This window comes from Camelina sativa, chromosome 20 (genome assembly GCF_030686135.1).
Source record: "Camelina sativa cultivar CO46 ecotype springtype chromosome 20, ASM3068613v1".
Taxonomy (NCBI): Eukaryota; Viridiplantae; Streptophyta; class Magnoliopsida; order Brassicales; family Brassicaceae; genus Camelina; species Camelina sativa.
In genome coordinates this window covers 18,298,564-18,320,437 of record NC_141899.1, presented here as the reverse complement: position 1 = coordinate 18,320,437, position 21,874 = coordinate 18,298,564, and the positions used below count along the sequence as shown (strand labels likewise).

Below are 21,874 nucleotides of genomic sequence, written 5' to 3'. Positions count from 1 at the left end.
CATATAATGTTGGACAAGGCATGGGTGCATCTATGCAGGTAAGGAATTATATTTCATAATTAGGTTTTATTTTGGGTTTGGATACTTTAAGATGTTCTTTTAGTTATGATTTTTTTCTTTAATTATCCATTGAAGAGCTGATCCTGGTTATAAAAGTGGAGCTTGGAAATTTGTAAGGGATGTGTCTGCGGCTTTAGGTGACATAGAAATGATAATATGTCCTTGTAAAGACTGTCGTAATGTAGTACGACAGTTAAACAGTGTTGTGGTTGAGCATCTTGTAATAAGAGGGATGGATGAGGCATACAAGGTGCATAGTGATTGGTATCATCATGGAGATGTGAAGTCAGTAGATGAATTTCAAAGTAAACCAACTCAGTGGAATGAGGAAGTTTTTGAGTTATATAAAGCTGCTGAATTTTTTGATCAAGAGTTGGCTTTTAGAGGTGACTTAGCTGACCAACCTGTGGGCGACTTAAGTGAGATTGCAGAGGGTGAGGACCAACAAGAGGATGAGTTCCTTGCAAAGATCCGGGATGCTGAAACCCCACTATACCCTAGCTGTTCAAACCACAGCAAGTTATCGGCTATTGTGACTTTGTTTAGGATTAAGACACATAATGGCTGGTCGGATAAGAGCTTCAATGAACTGCTTCAGACATTGCCAAGCATGTTGCCAGATGGTAATGTCTTTCACACATCATTGTATGATGTCAAGAAATTTTTAAAGAGCTTTCATATGGGATATGAAAAGATCGACGCATGTGTTAATGATTGCTGCCTCTTCAGAAAGAAGTTAAAGAAGCTTGATAAATGTCCCAAATGTAATGCTTCACGGTGGAAGACTAATAAGCGGACTAATGAGGTAAAGAAAGGTGTCCCACAGAAAGTATTAAGATATTTTCCAATTATACCAAGGCTGAAGAGAATGTTCAGATCAGAGGACATGGCTAAGGACTTACGGTGGCATTACACTAACAAGAGCACTGATGGAAAACTTCGACATCCAGTAGATTCTGTTACATGGGCTCAGATGAATGAGAAGTATCCTTCATTTGCAGCTGAAGAAAGGAACATACGGCTTGGGCTGTCCACAGATGGATTTAATCCATTCAACATGAAGAATAGTAATTATAGTAGCTGGCCTGTGCTATTGGTAAACTACAATTTGCCTCCTCACCTTTGTATGAAGAAGGAGAATATAATGTTGACATTATTGATTCCTGGTCCACAACAACCAGGTAATAATATTGATGTCTACCTAGAACCTCTTATTGAGGATTTGAATCATCTGTGGAAGAATGGAGAGCTAACGTATGATGCTTTTAGTAAAAGTACATTTACTCTAAAGGCAATGCTTCTCTGGACCATTAGTGATTTTCCTGCGTATGGAAATCTTGCTGGTTGTAAAGTAAAAGGTAAAATGGGATGTCCTATGTGTGGGAAAAATACTGATAGTATGTGGTTGAAGTTTAGCAGGAAACATGTCTACATGTGTCATAGAAAAGGTTTGGCTCCAACACACAGATATAGGGAAAAGAAGACTTGGTTTGATGGAAAAGTTGAGCATAGGAGAAAGTCAAGAATTTTAACTGGTCATGAAGTTCATCAGAATCTGAAAAACTTCCAAAATGATTTCGGAAATGTGAAAAAGGCTGGGTTCTAATGCAGTTAAAGTGTGGATAGATGTTGTGAAGGTGAAAAATGTAAAAGTTTGGAGGCCATCCGATGAAATAGAGATTATTGAAGATGCACTTAGCTCCTGCATTGCTTGGCCAGAGAACAAGGTCATTATGTCTTAAACTGATGGTTTTATTGTGTAATGTTAAGTACTTGAGATTGCTTGTTTATTTTGGATGTTCTTGAGACTTTGATGGTAAACTGATGTTCTTGAGACTTTTGTTATGTATTTTGGATCTGAGACGTTTATTAATCAGATTTTATGAGATTTTATAAAACAGGTTATGTGTGCTATAATCACATATCAGAAAATGCTATAAAAGTACAGGTAAACGTTATGATAAAAGAATATACCATAGCACAGTAAACAAGATAAAACAGCATTTCGCAACAGCTATATTAGATATGTATAACATAGCACGAAAAATTAAATATTGTATAAATTTTTGCAAAATTATAATCTTGATAATACAGCAGTTTATTAGAGCTATGCTATAAAACTATAACATAGCACGAAAAAACAAATGTTGTATAAATTTTTTCAAAATTATGATCTTGATAATATAGCAATTTCTTAAAGCTATGTTATATTTTTATAACATAGCATACGTAATAAGTGCTATTGTATATGGGGTACATATAATAACAGTGCCCTAAAACAGCGCTCATGAAAACGCTATCAAAGACCTATGATAGCGTTTTTCTCTGGTTAACAATGTGCATATTTCTCTGGTTAACAAAGAAAGGTCCTGAGGATGGATTCATGGGATGAACTAATCATTGTGGTTATCTAACTTGGTCAACAAATCTCAAGCAAACTTTGAGCTAACCTCTAGACATATAAATCTAAGACAAGTTTCTCCCACTCTCATGGTCAAGAAACAATCAAACCTATGCAATTCTAGACTTGTTCTCACACAGTAAAGAATCTACACAAGCAGGCATTAAGCAATACATCTCAAACCAAACAAGACCTCTAATCTCTTAGCAAGCCTAATGGTAAGCTCTAGATCTAGCCTTATCTATGCTTCTTAAACATTGGTGTGATGCTAAGAAGCTTGAGATCAGATCCTACCCTCTCAGATATAGGATCAGCATTAAGAACATCTAGCCTAGAAGAGATCTACAACAATCAAGCTTGACCAAATCACACAAACCACAAGATCAATCCATCCTAACCCATCCTCAAGATCCTAAGCAAACTACTCACAACAATACATGATGAACAAAGTCAAAAGCCCAGAAAATATTGAAACTTGCATTATTAGAAAGATGAAACAAAGATCTTCAATATTGATGAAAGGATCAAACTCAAATTCTCAATATTAAGAAAGTTATGAAACTAACAATATTGAGGAATTTAGTCTTTTTCAAGTACAAGATCTAAGAAAAATAAAAGTGCAAAAAGAAATATTCCCAAAAGGGTAAAAACTAGGTTTAGAGAATATCTAAAAAGCTGGACTCCTTTGGTGGCTGCAGGTACAAGGCTTTATATAGGAGGGGAGTGGAAGCCCTAAAAATACAAAAAGTCAAAGTAGTCAACGGCTCGGTCAACTCGACCAGTGCTCGGTCGAGTGGCTGGTCGAGCTGACTTCTCTCGTGCAATCTCCACTCGGTCGAGTCCTCCTCAGCACACGGTCGAGTGTCTGGTCGAGTGTGCGGTCGAGTTGGACTCCGGACCTTGTTGTTTCAGCCTTAACTCTCTTGCTTTCTCCTCATGATTGCTTCACTTCTCCTCAGCATTGCATCCATGCCCCTTAAGCTCCAAAATCACCTGTTTATGCATGAAAAGATGCAAATGCAATGCAACTAAACTCTAATGCATGATTGGTCCTAAAGCTATGCAATAATGGTTAAAATGGATACCAAAAGATGCAAAAGATGTGAATAACTAAGGGAAAACAAGGTAAAATATATGAACATCAACACCCCCAAACTTAGTCTTTGCTTGCCCTCAAGCAAATAAGCAAGACATAAGAAGGCAGGTGAGGTTTGAAAATGGGATCTCAGCTCCTAAAGCTTGCAAATAGACCATCTAGAATCAATGTCCAAGTTACTAGTACTATGATGCAAGTTGAATGAGCTGGAATAAAAGACTTTAGACAAGCATATCACAACCTTTATTGATTTGAGCCTTTGTTATCCACATGCATTCAAATAAACCATTTCCTTTAACATTCATTAATCAAGAACATGAATCAATTCTATGCAATGCTTAAACTCATTTGGCTTGGTAATAAAGGGTTTTGAGACAATGATGGTCTCTTTTTAGAGTAGGGCTTATCAACATCAAGTTTCTCTCATGAAAATGGATTGAGCTTTAGAAGAATGCTAAAGGTAAGAACACCTAAACACATACAAGAATAAAACCTTGTCTACCCAAAGGCACCCAAAGTGTTTATCCTAGCAATCTAAACCCAAATGATCCTAGTGCTACCCTTTACTTCTTCTTTTCTCTTTAACCCTTTTCTCTTTGGTTTTCAAGTCTTAGGAGATGCTTTCTTATTTGATCTTTCTAGTGGGATGGGGGATTCTTACTTATTTGCTATGGTTCTCTTTTCTTCTTATTCTTAAGACATATAAGCATTTTGCTAAACTTTTCTTTTCTTCCTTTTCTTTTTCTTAACTAGAACCATCTTAAACAACATTTTACTTCTCATCCTTTCACTAGACTTTGCTTAAACACAATCTCCTCTTAAAGACTCTACCCTTTTTCTTTCTCTTTTCTTTCTTTTCTTTTTATAATAGCCAAGTCCCAAACCCAACAAGTGAACCACCTAGTCCTATCTAGTTTGAAAAATGCAAACTAGAACTACACAAGGTCTTACTCTTGTCAGTTCAAACCTAACACTTTCTACCAAGCTCAATCCCAAAAATAGGCCTCACACACTCAAGAATCAACAAGGCTTGAAAGAAGGTTTGGTTTAGGGGTAGGGGAACTGATCTTAATGATTTAATCAGCTACTTGGATCAACAAGAGTGGTAAAAAGGGGAAAGATGATCCAAATATGTATATGGTATCCATGAGTTTAAAGCAATGCACACATTGATAATTATAAGTCAATATTAGGTTCTTATAAGTAGGAAATGGTTTCAAATCACAACATGCTTCAATTTAGACCAAATGCAATGCAAGAATTCAAGGCTTGGTTCAATCTTATGCTTCTAACTACTCAACTAACATCAAAGTACTATTAACTTGGGCATTGATCCTAGTCTAGTGAATTAAGCAAGCTAACAAGGAAATACTCATCATAGATCCCTAATGCAAATATCATACAATTCTACATGAAACATGCTAAACAAGATCATAATATGCAATGCAAACTACATGAACACTCTTTTTTTATGAAGATTTTTTCAAAATTTTTCAAATTTTTATGGTTTTCCTTTGCCTTAGATGCTTATGCAAGTGCTAACATGATGATGATAAAAATTTGAAATAAGAACACAAAACACAATGTCAAATGCTATCTCAAACCCTCCCCCAAACTTAAATCACACAGTCCTCTGTGTGAAAGAAATTTGATTGAGGATTCAAGATTAAAAACAAAACAAAACACAACATCAAATGCAATGATATTTACAAGTGAAGGTGATAGTGGTACCTTAGGGGTTGTGGAAGAAGTTGGCCACATCTATCTGCATGCTGTCATAGGAGTAGTTGGGGTCTTGTTGGTGACTTGGAGATGGACTTTGGGGCAGCTCGATGACGGCGATCGACCGTGCCTTTGGTCGAGTGTGTGTCCGAGTGGGGGGGGGGGTCGAGCTGGACCGCGGGTGTCAAAATGTTGACCTTGCTGCTGGCAAAACTGCTGGTAGAGAGCTGGATCCATGTAGTATTGAGGTGGGATGGGAGGGTATAATGGATAACCTGGATAAGCAGCTGGAGATGGGAAGCCATAGGGTGATCTGGGCTGGTACTCGGCCGAGTGCATTGGAGGTGCTTGGTCGAGTGGGTGCTCGAGTGACCCGGTCGAGTGCCTCGAAAATTGATGTTCTCGGGTACTTGAGCTCCTCAACCTCTGATTTGGCTCATACATTGAATCCCTAGCTGGTTCCACAGGATTCGCAACCCTTGAAAGTGCTCTAGTTGAGCTACTTCTCCTCAAAGGGCTTGAATGGCTAGGAGATGAGTTTCCACTCTTCAGCTCAGCAATCTCCTTCTTTAAGCCCTTGATAGACTTAGCCATGTTGGTCACCTTCTTCTTCAGCTTGTCAAACCTCTTCCCATTCCACTTGCCCCACTTTTGCAAAAGAGTTAACCTCTTGGCATTCTCCCTCACTCCTCTACTATCTCTTGATGTGGGCTCATAATCCTCAAAATAAAACTGCTCCTCTCCATCAGCTACTTGTGCATTCCCAGCTTCCTCAACTCTAGGTTGAACCACTCCATCAAACCAATGCTCCTCAGCTGGCCAAAAGTCAATGTTGGCCCCTTCTTGAATAGTGGTGAGCTCTTGGTTAGGCAATATGAATTGCTTTTTCCCAAGTGTTGGAAGCTCAAAGTTGAAGATGTGGTTCCCTTGATGCTTCTCCTTGGCTAGGATGAGAGTAGAAGTGAGGTAGCTTGAGTCAACCCATCTTGGTGAGACTCTTTCTCCTCTAAGTGTAACTCTAGCAGCTTGAAGGATTGGAGTGATGATGCCTCTAATGGTAAGTGCTCCTCTTGACCCTTTGTTCTCCAACTTTCCTACCCAACTTCTCAATTGGATCATGTGGTCAATGAGCACCATTCCTAGGTCAGTCTCCACTGTGCTCCCAAGGATGATGGTACCATTCATTGCTTGTAAAATCACTCCATTAAGAGCCAAGTCAATCATCTTTAGCTCCCCCTCAATGATGTTCCCAGTTTCCTTCCTTGCAAAGAAGGTATTGGCAAGAGCTTTGTGGAAGTACCTTAGGAATGGGCTTCTTATCCTTGAGCTCTTGGAATTGGAGGATGAGTAGTACTTGTTATCCCCAATGGTTTCCCACACAGCAAAGAATTATTCTCTTGGGATCATCAAATTCCTATTGCTCCCAAACTCAAATCCAAACACATTTGCTATCTCCTTCATTGAAAGCTCATGCTTCTTCCCTTTGATAGTAAAGGAGATGTGACCAGCTCCAGATTCAGCACTCTTCCTTGCATATGTGTGCAGCTTGACAGTGGCTAGGAACTCACAGCTTTCCTCCTTGTAGCCTTCCATGCAAAGCCCCATGAACTTGGTGAGATTGCTCTTCTCAAAGAGATATTCCACATCCTCATCAATGGCAAGCTTCTCCATGGTCTCCTTGTGAGGATATCTAGTTCCCAGGAACTCCATCCTCATGAAAGCATCATAAAGCTGCCTCTTTGACAGCCCACAAGACTCAGCTTTTCCATCATCCATCAATTCTTCTTCTTCACTCTCTTCCTCACTTTCACTTTCACTCTCTTCTTGCTCAACTTCAACAGCTGGCCTCTTCCCTTTGGCCTTGTGTCTCCTCATAAACTCATTGAGAGTAGGCTCTCTTTCCTCCTCACTCTCAGTCCTCTCAGGATCTTCCTCAACTGACTCTCTCCTTGGATACGGCATCTGGCTCGACCGACTGCTCGAACCAACACTCGGTCGAGTGGTCGATCGAGTGGTCCATCGAGTGACTCTCCCAGCTTCACCTCTTGATTCAAGGTCAGTATCACGACGTTCCATGGAGCTGGCAGCGGTTTAGTGAGACTTCTTGGTTATCTTGGAAGACATTTTCAAAAGAAACTGAAGGGAATAGATTCAAAGCTAAAAGTTAATAGGTTAGTGACCCAAAAACTTGAAAAAACAAAGCTTGAGCAAGAGATGGACTTTGAAAGAGATTTTAAAGCTTGAATTTAAATGTTTTGAGCAAATGAGAGAATGTGAGAAGTATAGGATTGTGCAAGGTCTATATATAGAAGCTAAGGGGACAAGGAGACAAGGGTGGAGCGTCCTTACAATTCAAATTTGAATTGGGAATCTTTGACTTGCTTTTGGCTGCCACTCGACCCCACACTCGACCAGCACGTGGTCGAGCTCCTTGACATAATTTTTCTCCTTGTTCTTCTCTCCACTCGATCATTCTAGAATAATGGGAATCGAATGGGCCTCAATTAGTATCCAGCTTGGCCGAGTACCTCTCGTGGCCTGGTCGAGTGGGCTTGCGAGTCTCCTTCTCCAAGTCCACATCTATCCTTACCCAACTACATTTTCACCTAAACGCCTGTCCAACAAAAACATAAAAGAAAACACATCAAAACTACTAAGAAATTAAACTATATTTACAAAGGATACCTTAGGGACTTCCTCCCTAGTGAGCTTGTTTAGAGTCACTAAGCTTGACTTTGGTTTCCTTCTTAGACTTGATCTAGATACCAAGGAGGTGATGAAATCCTCCCTGGAACCTCTTGGTCACTGTGAAGTTGATCCTTGATCACCTCACCCTTAGCACACAAACCATACTTCTTCTTTATTTTGAGCCTAGGTCTTGCTTTCCTCAAATACCTCTTGTTCAGCTTGACTTGGCGATCCTCAACCATACTAGACAGCTCTTGAACTGACCTCTTAAGCTTTTCCACAGAATCCTCTTGAAGTGGGAGCTCACCCTTTGGGGTTGCCTTATCACTTAAGCCTCCTTGACCACCTTTGTCCTTGATAGTAAAAGGCTGATCATCAATGGTGGGAAGGTTGGTTGGATTGTAGATGTTGAACTTCATAACTACATCCTCAGCAATGTTCAAGGTCACAAGACCTTCCTTGACATCAATAACTGCTCCAACAGTGGCTAAGAATGGCCTCCCTAGTAAGATTGGATCTTCAGGCTCCTTGTCCATCTCTATGACCACAAAATCAGTGTGAACCCTTGCCTTCCCTATCTTGAGTGGGACATTCTCCAACCTTCCAACTACCTCTCTATTTGTCCCATCAGCTAGGCACACATGGAGGTTAGTGGATTTGAAATCAGTTCTCCCAAGCTTTTGAGCTATGGAGTATGGCATCACACTTGTTGAAGCTCCCAAATCACAAAGGCATTGATTGTCGTGGAGGTAACTGATTGTGCAAGGCAGATAGAATGGCCCTGGGTCCTTAAGCTTGAGTGGGATAATCACTCCTCCAAGGTTCTCAAGATCCTTCTCATATTGAGCTTGAGCCTTCTTCTTTGACAAATCAAGCAAAAAATCCCTATAGAGAGGATATGGTTCATACTGTTCCAAAGCAGGTCCTCTCTCCTCTTCTTGGTAAGCAATGATGATCTCTTGAATAGCCATCACTTCTTCCTTTTTCTCAACCAAAGCTTCTTCCTTCAAAACCCTTTCTTCCTCTTGTTGCTTAGCCAACATCTCCTTTTTCTCAATGATTTCCCTTAACTCCTTGATCCTCTGTGCTTTGAAACGCCCAGGGAATGGTAATGGAGGCTTGTAAGCAGGAGGAATGTACTTAGCAGGCTTGACAGCTTCGGAGTCCCCAGCTCGATCGACCACTCGAGCATGCACTCGGTCGAGTGACTGCTCGAGTTCCTGGTCGAGTTCGTATGCGAGCTCCTATTGCTTTGCACAAACGTCACTTGGGGCTTCAGTAACTAATGAATTCCCCCAAACTTGGACTTCACTGTACTCAGTGACTTCTTCCTCATGAATTTGAAAGGCTTTGGCTGTGAACTCCCTTGGATTTTTGAACAGCTTTTCCAGGGAGTTGGTTGGGTTTTGGAGCTGAAGTAGATGCAATGTTACTCTCCATATACTTCACTCTTGAATTAAGACCCTCAAACTTCATATTCAGATCATTGTATTGTGATATTAACCTTTGGTTCAACTCAGCAAATTGCTTGGCTTCCTCAATCTTTAAAATCAATAAACAAAGAAAGGTCCTGAGGATGGATTCATGGGATGAACTAATCATTGTGGTTATCTAACTTGGTCAACAAATCTCAAGCAAACTTTGAGCTAACCTCTAGACATATAAATCTAAGACAAGTTTCTCCCACTCTCATGGTCAAGAAACAATCAAACCTATGCAATTCTAGACTTGTTCTCACACAGTAAAGAATCTACACAAGCAGGCATTAAGCAATACATCTCAAACCAAACAAGACCTCTAATCTCTTAGCAAGCCTAATGGTAAGCTCTAGATCTAGCCTTATATATGCTTCTTAAACATTGGTGTGATGCTAAGAAGCTTGAGATCAGATCCTACCCTCTCAGATATAGGATCAGCATTAAGAACATCTAGCCTAGAAGAGATCTACAACAATCAAGCTTGACCAAATCACACAAACCACAAGATCAATCCATCCTAACCCATCCTCAAGATCCTAAGCAAACTACTCACAACAATACATGATGAACAAAGTCAAAAGCCCAGAAAATATTGAAACTTGCATTATTAGAAAGATGAAACAAAGATCTTCAATATTGATGAAAGGATCAAACTCAAATTCTCAATATTAAGAAAGTTATGAAACTAACAATATTGAGGAATTTAGTCTTTTTCAAGTACAAGATCTAAGAAAAATAAAAGTGCAAAAAGAAATATTCCCAAAAGGGTAAAAACTAGGTTTAGAGAATATCTAAAAAGCTGGACTCCTTTGGTGGCTGCAGGTACAAGGCTTTATATAGGAGGGGAGTGGAAGCCCTAAAAATACAAAAAGTCAAAGTAGTCAACGGCTCGGTCAACTCGACCAGTGCTCGGTCGAGTGGCTGGTCGAGCTGGCTTCTCTCATGCAATCTCCACTCGGTCGAGTCCTCCTCAGCACACGATCGAGTGTCTGGTCGAGTGTGCGGTCGAGTTGGACTCCGGACCTTGTTGTTTCAGCCTTAACTCTCTTGCTTTCTCCTCATGATTGCTTCACTTCTCCTCAGCATTGCATCCATGCCCCTTAAGCTCCAAAATCACCTGTTTATACATGAAAAGATGCAAATGCAATGCAACTAAACTCTAATGCATGATTGGTCCTAAAGCTATGCAATAATGGTTAAAATGGATACCAAAAGATGCAAAAGATGTGAATAACTAAGGGAAAACAAGGTAAAATATATGAACATCAACACCCCCAAACTTAGTCTTTGCTTGCCCTCAAGCAAATAAGCAAGACATAAGAAGGTAGGTGAGGTTTGAAAATGGGATCTCAGCTCCTAAAGCTTGCAAATAGACCATCTAGAATCAATGTCCAAGTTACTAGTACTATGATGCAAGTTGAATGAGCTGGAATAAAAGACTTTAGACAAGCATATCACAACCTTTATTGATTTGAGCCTTTGTTATCCACATGCATTCAAATAAACCATTTCCTTTAACATTCATTAATCAAGAACATGAATCAATTCTATGCAATGCTTAAACTCATTTGGCTTGGTAATAAAGGGTTTTGAGACAATGATGGTCTCTTTTTAGAGTAGGGCTTATCAACATCAAGTTTCTCTCATGAAAATGGATTGAGCTTTAGAAGAATGCTAAAGGTAAGAACACCTAAACACATACAAGAATAAAACCTTGTCTACCCAAAGGCACCCAAAGTGTTTATCCTAGCAATCTAAACCCAAATGATCCTAGTGCTACCCTTTACTTCTTCTTTTCTCTTTAACCCTTTTCTCTTTGGTTTTCAAGTCTTAGGAGATGCTTTCTTATTTGATCTTTCTAGTGGGATGGGGGATTCTTACTTATTTGCTATGGTTCTCTTTTCTTCTTATTCTTAAGACATATAAGCATTTTGCTAAACTTTTCTTTTCTTCCTTTTCTTTTTCTTAACTAGAACCATCTTAAACAACATTTTACTTCTCATCCTTTCACTAGACTTTGCTTAAACACAATCTCCTCTTAAAGACTCTACCCTTTTTCTTTCTCTTTTCTTTCTTTTCTTTTTATAATAGCCAAGTCCCAAACCCAACAAGTGAACCACCTAGTCCTATCTAGTTTGAAAAATGCAAACTAGAACTACACAAGGTCTTACTCTTGTCAGTTCAAACCTAACACTTTCTACCAAGCTCAATCCCAAAAATAGGCCTCACACACTCAAGAATCAACAAGGCTTGAAAGAAGGTTTGGTTTAGGGGTAGGGGAACTGATCTTAATGATTTAATCAGCTACTTGGATCAACAAGAGTGGTAAAAAGGGGAAAGATGATCCAAATATGTATATGGTATCCATGAGTTTAAAGCAATGCACACATTGATAATTATAAGTCAATATTAGGTTCTTATAAGTAGGAAATGGTTTCAAATCACAACATGCTTCAATTTAGACCAAATGCAATGCAAGAATTCAAGGCTTGGTTCAATCTTATGCTTCTAACTACTCAACTAACATCAAAGTACTATTAACTTGGGCATTGATCCTAGTCTAGTGAATTAAGCAAGCTAACAAGGAAATACTCATCATAGATCCCTAATGCAAATATCATACAATTCTACATGAAACATGCTAAACAAGATCATAATATGCAATGCAAACTACATGAACACTCTTTTTTTATGAAGATTTTTTCAAAATTTTTCAAATTTTTATGGTTTTCCTTTGCCTTAGATGCTTATGCAAGTGCTAACATGATGATGATAAAAATTTGAAATAAGAACACAAAACACAATGTCAAATGCTATCTCAAACCCTCCCCCAAACTTAAATCACACAGTCCTCTGTGTGAAAGAAATTTGATTGAGGATTCAAGATTAAAAAGAAAACAAAACACAACATCAAATGCAATGATATTTACAAGTGAAGGTGATAGTGGTACCTTAGGGGTTGTGGAAGAAGTTGTCCACATCTATCTGCATGCTGTCATAGGAGTAGTTGGGGTCTTGTTGGTGACTTGGAGATGGACTTTGGGGCAGCTCGATGACGGCGATCGACCGTGACTCGGTCGAGTGTGTGTCCGAGTGGGGGGGGGGTCGAGCTGGACCGCGGGTGTCAAAATGTTGACCTTGCTGCTGGCAAAACTGCTGGTAGAGAGCTGGATCCATGTAGTATTGAGGTGGGATGGGAGGGTATAATGGATAACCTGGATAAGCAGCTGGAGGTGGGAAGCCATAGGGTGATCTGGGCTGGTACTCGGCCGAGTGCATTGGAGGTGCTTGGTCGAGTGGGTGCTCGAGTGACCCGGTCGAGTGCCTCGAAAATTGATGTTCTCGGGTACTTGAGCTCCTCAACCTCTGATTTGGCTCATACATTGAATCCCTAGCTGGTTCCACAGGATTCGCAACCCTTGAAAGTGCTCTAGTTGAGCTACTTCTCCTCAAAGGGCTTGAATGGCTAGGAGATGAGTTTCCACTCTTCAGCTCAGCAATCTCCTTCTTTAAGCCCTTGATAGACTTAGCCATGTTGGTCACCTTCTTCTTCAGCTTGTCAAACCTCTTCCCATTCCACTTGCCCCACTTTTGCAAAAGAGTTAACCTCTTGGCATTCTCCCTCACTCCTCTACTATCTCTTGATGTGGGCTCATAATCCTCAAAATAAAACTGCTCCTCTCCATCAGCTACTTGTGCATTCCCAGCTTCCTCAACTCTAGGTTGAACCACTCCATCAAACCAATGCTCCTCAGCTGGCCAAAAGTCAATGTTGGCCCCTTCTTGAATAGTGGTGAGCTCTTGGTTAGGCAATATGAATTGCTTTTTCCCAAGTGTTGGAAGCTCAAAGTTGAAGATGTGGTTCCCTTGATGCTTCTCCTTGGCTAGGATGAGAGTAGAAGTGAGGTAGCTTGAGTCAACCCATCTTGGTGAGACTCTTTCTCCTCTAAGTGTAACTCTAGCAGCTTGAAGGATTGGAGTGATGATGCCTCTAATGGTAAGTGCTCCTCTTGACCCTTTGTTCTCCAACTTTCCTACCCAACTTCTCAATTGGATCATGTGGTCAATGAGCACCATTCCTAGGTCAGTCTCCACTGTGCTCCCAAGGATGATGGTACCATTCATTGCTTGTAAAATCACTCCATTAAGAGCCAAGTCAATCATCTTTAGCTCCCCCTCAATGATGTTCCCAGTTTCCTTCCTTGCAAAGAAGGTATTGGCAAGAGCTTTGTGGAAGTACCTTAGGAATGGGCTTCTTATCCTTGAGCTCTTGGAATTGGAGGATGAGTAGTACTTGTTATCCCCAATGGTTTCCCACACAGCAAAGAATTATTCTCTTGGGATCATCAAATTCCTATTGCTCCCAAACTCAAATCCAAACACATTTGCTATCTCCTTCATTGAAAGCTCATGCTTCTTCCCTTTGATAGTAAAGGAGATGTGACCAGCTCCAGATTCAGCACTCTTCCTTGCATATGTGTGCAGCTTGACAGTGGCTAGGAACTCACAGCTTTCCTCCTTGTAGCCTTCCATGCAAAGCCCCATGAACTTGGTGAGATTGCTCTTCTCAAAGAGATATTCCACATCCTCATCAATGGCAAGCTTCTCCATGGTCTCCTTGTGAGGATATCTAGTTCCCAGGAACTCCATCCTCATGAAAGCATCATAAAGCTGCCTCTTTGACAGCCCACAAGACTCAGCTTTTCCATCATCCATCAATTCTTCTTCTTCACTCTCTTCCTCACTTTCACTTTCACTCTCTTCTTGCTCAACTTCAACAGCTGGCCTCTTCCCTTTGGCCTTGTGTCTCCTCATAAACTCATTGAGAGTAGGCTCTCTTTCCTCCTCACTCTCAGTCCTCTCAGGATCTTCCTCAACTGACTCTCTCCTTGGATACGGCATCTGGCTCGACCGACTGCTCGAACCAACACTCGGTCGAGTGGTCGATCGAGTGGTCCATCGAGTGACTCTCCCAGCTTCACCTCTTGATTCAAGGTCAGTATCACGACGTTCCATGGAGCTGGCAGCGGTTTAGTGAGACTTCTTGGTTATCTTGGAAGACATTTTCAAAAGAAACTGAAGGGAATAGATTCAAAGCTAAAAGTTAATAGGTTAGTGACCCAAAAACTTGAAAAAACAAAGCTTGAGCAAGAGATGGACTTTGAAAGAGATTTTAAAGCTTGAATTTAAATGTTTTGAGCAAATGAGAGAATGTGAGAAGTATAGGATTGTGCAAGGTCTATATATAGAAGCTAAGGGGACAAGGAGACAAGGGTGGAGCGTCCTTACAATTCAAATTTGAATTGGGAATCTTTGACTTGCTTTTGGCTGCCACTCGACCCCACACTCGACCAGCACGTGGTCGAGCTCCTTGACATAATTTTTCTCCTTGTTCTTCTCTCCACTCGATCATTCTAGAATAATGGGAATCGAATGGGCCTCAATTAGTATCCAGCTTGGCCGAGTACCTCTCGTGGCCTGGTCGAGTGGGCTTGCGAGTCTCCTTCTCCAAGTCCACATCTATCCTTACCCAACTACATTTTCACCTAAACGCCTGTCCAACAAAAACATAAAAGAAAACACATCAAAACTACTAAGAAATTAAACTATATTTACAAAGGATACCTTAGGGACTTCCTCCCTAGTGAGCTTGTTTAGAGTCACTAAGCTTGACTTTGGTTTCCTTCTTAGACTTGATCTAGATACCAAGGAGGTGATGAAATCCTCCCTGGAACCTCTTGGTCACTGTGAAGTTGATCCTTGATCACCTCACCCTTAGCACACAAACCATACTTCTTCTTCATTTTGAGCCTAGGTCTTGCTTTCCTCAAAGACCTCTTGTTCAGCTTGACTTGGAGATCCTCAACCATACTAGACAGCTCTTGAACTGACCTCTTAAGCTTTTCCACAGAATCCTCTTGAAGTGGGAGCTCACCCTTTGGGGTTGCCTTATCACTTAAGCCTCCTTGACCACCTTTGTCCTTGATAGTAAAAGGCTGATCATCAATGGTGGGAAGGTTGGTTGGATTGTAGATGTTGAACTTCATAACTACATCCTCAGCAATGTTCAAGGTCACAAGACCTTCCTTGACATCAATAACTGCTCCAACAGTGGCTAAGAATGGCCTCCCTAGTAAGATTGGATCTTCAGGCTCCTTGTCCATCTCTATGACCACAAAATCAGTGTGAACCCTTGCCTTCCCTATCTTGAGTGGGACATTCTCCAACCTTCCAACTACCTCTCTATTTGTCCCATCAGCTAGGCACACATGGAGGTTAGTGGATTTGAAATCAGTTCTCCCAAGCTTTTGAGCTATGGAGTATGGCATCACACTTGTTGAAGCTCCCAAATCACAAAGGCATTGATTGTAGTGGAGGTAACTGATTGTGCAAGGCAGATAGAATGGCCCTGGGTCCTTAAGCTTAAGTGGGATGATCACTCCTCCAAGGTTCTGTCGATGCTATGAAGCTGCATCAGTCGATGCAAGGTATGCGTCGGTCGATGCAAGGTCGTGGAATTGTGTATTATCTGGTTTTCTTGTTTGTATGTTGATTGTGATTGTTTTTTCGCTTGTGTGTATAGTCCACTAGATGGGAGAATCGCCTCATAGAGTATTTGTTATAATACTCACACATCTCATATGTGTTGTCGTGCAAGTAAAGGCAAAGTGTGATCGTGAAATCAAGGCGTTGAAGAGGAGGATGTTCTAGTGGCTCGTTGATGTGTTATTTGGCTTCTGTTAGGTTGTTAGAGTCGAGTCGTTAGAATGTTGCTGAAACGACCCGACCCGTTTTTTTTAAAATTATAAATAATAAATATAAATATAATATAATAATAAACAATTAAGCTAGTAGTCTCATACCCACTAGCCACCTAAGCACAATCACACCAAACAGCGGAAATAATAATACCAATAAATAATCAATAACCCATTAACCAATATTAAATAAACAATATTAATTCAAAAACCATAGACTAATGATCCAAACAACATAAACCAAAGAACCAGCAATTCTAAGCAACATTCTAGGACACAACTCTAGCAACCTAATAGAAGCCAGACAACAACCAAGCGAGCCACTAGAACATTCTCCTATTCATTGCCTTGATTCCACGATCACACTTTGCCTTTACCTGCACCACAAACACAAATTGAGATGCAAGAGTATTTGATAAACACTCAGTGAGGTAATCCTCCCATTTACTGGGCTATACACACAAGCAATTGAGATACTCTAACCATCAAGCAACAATCAACAAACAAACCATGCACTGCATCGACCGATGCCAACCATGCATCGACCGATGCCAACCATGCATCGACCGACACCAACAAAGGATGCATCGACCGACACAAGCATGCATCGACCAATGCAAGACTAGCCTGCATCGACCGAAACTAACACTGTATTGACCAACACATGCTCGACATTTCAAAAAAAAACCCTAGTTGCATCGACCGACGCCTCCACATGGCATCGACCAACGCTCCTAGGTCAAATTGCGCCGTCCTCGCACTTGCATCGACCGACGCACAAAGTGCATCGACCGATGCACTTGTCGAGCATCATTTTTCCCCGAACCTTCTCGCCGGATCTTCATTCCTACAACCATCAAATTCGAACCCAAGCCACAAGAAAGCTTCATAAAGCCCCAAATAACGTTCTAACAAGTCAAACAACACATAAACAAGCAGATCAGAGAAATCTCAAGCTTAGATAAGCCATGGTCATGCACTCACCTTTGCCAAGAAGATTCTGAACCTTAAACCAGCAAAACAACGCTCCTAGGAAGCTCCTACAACGATCCCAGCTACAGATCTCTACAGGAACAGCCTCAATCTCCCAAAATCTCACCAAGAACACTTATAACTCTTTCTCTCTTTTCTTTTCTCTCAAAAACAGGCCAATCTCGTCGAATGACGACAAAACACGACTTAAGGGTTTTCCCTAACCCAAAACGCAGCGTTTAACTTAACCTCGTCCGCACAGAACAAACCTTGCATCGGTGGCACCAGTGCTTGGGTGGTCACAAGTTTCAGATTTTTTATAAATTGCATGTGATAAAGTGTTAGAATTTTTAGCACATGAGGTTTGTGTAGGGATCTTATTGGTGGGCGGGTTTAGGTCCCACGTCATATTTGACAACCCATTGCTTCATTATCCCAGAGTGTGTGGAGACTGTCATCACAGGGTTCATCTGGATTATCATCAGAGTAGGGTAGAGTTTGAGCGAACAGAAGGAAAGTTGGTTTTTGAGGGAGTGAGACCGACTTCACAGAGTCTCGTGATCTCGGCCATGCAGGCTGGGAAGATGATCGAGAAATGACGTGAGGCTTACATGGTTACTATATCGATGCTGGAGTTAGTGAGAACAACGTTGATCCTCCACCTGTGGTCCCTTCGCCCAACTTTGTCCTTATTCCCGAAAGTACATTTGTGGAAGCCCTCGAATCTGCTGACCCAATTGATGGAGATCTCGAATCTGCTAACCCAATTGTGGGGTAAGTGGCAACCGACATATATTCTCTAATTTTGTCGGTGGACAACCATATACTAATTCCATCTTCTTTTGTCTACACAGAGATCTTCTAGATTCGACATCAGACCGTGTTCAAACCAACGATGGACATCTTCCTCCGCGTGTTTTTGTCGGAGATGTCCAATCTGCTGACCCAATTGTGAGGTAAGTGGCAACCGTCATATATTCTTTCATTTTGTTGATGGACAACCATCGTATATTCTTTCATTTTGTCGATGGACAACCATATATTAAGTCCATCTTGTTTTGTCTACACAGAGATTTTGTCGATGAAACCAATGAAGGACATCTTCCCCCGCGTCTTTTTGCAACGGATCGCTATCCTCTTAAGGGCCGTATAAACTCATATTCCAAGCCTGAGTATCTGCTGGACATCGTAGAGGCGTTAGATGGGTCCCCAGAGTTAGATTGGCTCAAACAGTCTTGCTTTGGTCGTCTTCTACAACTTCCTGTCCACAAGAGTTCCCTCTCCGGCAAACTTGTCCACCAATTTCTTTGTCGATCACTTGTCACCAGGAAAAAACATGAAATGTGGTTTGTGTATGGTGGGCATCCGATCAGGTTCTCTCTTCGAGAGTTTGCAGTCTTGACTGGTCTAAATTGTGATACATTCCCTTCGTCTGAGGATGATACATCTTCTTCTGAATCTGCTGCTTCTGTTGATCCTGATTACCTCAACACTCTTGTTGGTCCGAACAAGAGTTACACAATTAGGCAAATTGTGGATATTCTTAAACAAGACAAGAGGTTGCCAGTTTCAAAGTGGATGGATGGTGATCGTAGGCTCCGACTGTGTCTTGTTGTAATCGTTGATGCATTCTAATCTGCAATTCATCTAATGTTAAAGCTAGCAGCAAAGTTGTTAATTTGGTTAAAGATCTAGAGTCTTTTGTCAAATATCCATGGGGGAGGCTGTCTTTCGTAAGGACCTTGGAGAGGGTTTCCATTGGCGAGGTCATTCAAGGTACGGCAGAATTAGCTGACCAGTTATCACAATCTCACACAGCTACTCACGGGTTCACTTTATCGTTTCAACTGCTTTTTCTCGATGCAATCCCACTTCTTGAAAGAATCCTTCCAGATGGAGACGATGCCCAAACATTTACTGACCGTTCTGTGGTTCACTTATCAAAGCTGAAGAGCTTTCATAATTCTAACATTTTGGAAACCGAAATTCATCCATTGGTAAGTGTTTTAACTACTATTTACATTTAAACTCACTCATATATTCATCACATTGTGTGTTTTTCCCTTTTTTAGCTTCACGTAGAGAACATTCTTCTTGGCGAATATCTACCAGAATTTCAAAATTGCTCATGGGATGGTCTTGATGACGAGGATCCTTGTGTTGATTTCTTATTACAAAAACTGAAAGATGGTCACAAGTTTAGTAAAGAGGACTGGCATGGTGGCCTTTCTTCTTTTCCATTGATTTCAACTGTTGTGGCTAAGGACAATACAACTTTTGCAGCTCCTAAACCTACCAAATCTAGAGGTCCAACCGTTAAGAAGGCCACCAAAACCAAGTCTAATTCTAACCCGCCAGATGGAGGTTCTTCTCCTCTCCACAGAGATTGCTTATCCGGAAGAGAGCTTCTTCAAGAGGTGGATAGGAGGAACGAAGAACACACTTTGAAGATAAAGGAGATGTTAACAGCTGAAAGAGCACAATGCAAAGCTGAAGTTCTTGACGAAGTCCTTAAATCTTTGTCTGCTAAAGGAATCATTCCCAAATCACCTATCGGTATGCATTCAGATCTTTTGGCACAGATGCATGATTCTGCAAATTTGCACCAAAAGACCAAGGAAAAAACACCAATCAACTCGACAACGTTACCATAAGAGGTATTATGTTCAGTTTAATTTGATAATTTAATTTCATCACCCGTTATCTTTTTACTTTTAAGGGGCTCTATCAATAATTCACTTGTATTCAAGGACCCTGTGGACAACGTCAACAACTCTCGGTGGACAAGCTTAGGTGCAAATTTGTTTGAAAACTCAAATTCAGAAACTCACGTGGTACCCCAGCCAACTCGACTACTATCCTAGAACATGTTTTATTTTGAGATTTTTAAAGGATAGGTGGATTAAATGTCACGTTTTCTCTTCACGTTTAACACTTATTTCATTTGTATTTCAAGGATGCTGTGGACAACCTCAAGGATGCTGTGGACAACCTCAACGACTCTCGGTGGACAAGCTACGGGCCACACACCCCAGGAATCCTGAAGAACATAGGTGAACTATACGGGGAAGAACCTCCTTTGGTCAAGAAGGTATTCATATTCCTTTTTTTTTCAACTACTGGATGTAATGTCCACCTACTGAAATTAAATTGGCAGGTTAATTCCCCAAGTCACACTACCGACTCAGGGGATGGTACGTCCGGCAACAATTCTGGTGATCCGTCATTATCTGAAGATCCTACAATGGACGATGTCGAGCTTGCTAGCCCTAAGAAAAAAAGGGGGTCCAATCTATTGGAGCTCATCAATCCTCCCATCCCTTCCAAAAGAACGAGGACTATGCCAAGAAGATATGGTCAGTCCTCTTCATCTAAGAAAAAGACTTCACGACCAGTGGAGGACCCTCCGTATGAATACTCCCCTTTCCGTATTGTAAAACCTGCACTTCGAAAGAAATTTCTGACCAGACTATCCTCATATCCTCACAAGTAAGTCAGTGGACAAAAGATGTTAAGGTTTATATCTTCTATTTAAATTTGAAGAAATAAATTCATATTATCTACTTTTGATCTACAGAGAGTATATCATAGATGGCCTCGGCGTTAAGCGTTCTTTCTTTGAGGAATTGTACTCACCCAAATATTGGGTCGATACTCCAGTATGTTTTGTCCAAATATACAACTTCTCTTGATTTTTGGGGTCTCTTAATAAGGCACATACCGCTTGAACCCTTATTTCTATGTCTCTTTTACTCGGCTTCTATAGCATATGGAAGCAATGCTCACCTAGCTGTGGAGGACGATGGGCCCTTATCTACGCGAGACAAGAGTCGCAGTGTTGGATATTTGGTTTACTCACATGATCAGCACTGACTACACCCTCTACAAGAACAAGAAGAATAAATCAACATTTCAATGGAACAGCCTCATCAAGAACTATGTCCGTAGCTCTGTCTACAGCAGTCAGTGCAATCTCGCGTGGTTCAGCGATGTAGACACAAATTACACACCAATGAACTGGGGTAAGCGGCATTGGGTTGCTTTAGCGATTAAATTAAAAGAAGGCGAAATTCAGATACTTGATCCCCTTATTGTAAACCACGACCAGTCTAAGCTGCCTCGTCTCATGAAACCGCTAGTTGAGTTGTTACCTATCATCATCAAGGACCTAGTCAACCCCGACGTTACCGATTGTCCTCTACCTAAATCGTTCAAGGTTGATAGATTGGTGGACGTATACCAAAACGACAGAACCGGAGATTGTGGTCCTCTGACTGTGAAATTCATCGAACTACACGCCCAAGGCTTGGGTCTTGATAACCTCACAGAGAAGATGGTGGACGACATTAGAATGAGTTACGCGGTTGATGTCTACCAAGAATTCGTTGTTCATTTGTAATTTTGTGTCTTCTACTTCACTACTTATCAAATTTGCGGTTCGATCTTGTAACAGAGAGTTCCTCCCTTTTCACTTTCTCATTAGTATGCTGATTTAAGACCCTACTATTATGTCTACCATGGACTTCTCCATCATTTTTAGTCAACAAATATTAAAACTGTGTCCACACTTTAAAGTCTTTCTTGCCTTTACCAATTAACACAATACCTGTCCACAGGGTATACTAATGCCCACACTTTTAGGTTTTTTTTGCCTTTAACAATTAACAAAATACTTGTCCACATTAACATCAATTTAAGA

At 40.9% G+C, this 21,874-nt stretch overlaps 1 protein-coding gene across 1 annotated transcript; it reads left to right on the top strand.

Moving 5' to 3' along the window:
* The first annotated feature begins 20,977 nt into the window (after nt 1–20,977).
* On the top strand, nt 20,978–21,574 carry LOC147919128 (uncharacterized). Its single transcript, XM_087503857.1, has one exon. It carries the CDS (start codon nt 20,978–20,980, stop codon nt 21,572–21,574), a length of 597 nt encoding a protein of 198 aa, XP_087359983.1.
* Nucleotides 21,575–21,874: the final 300 nt, after the last annotated feature.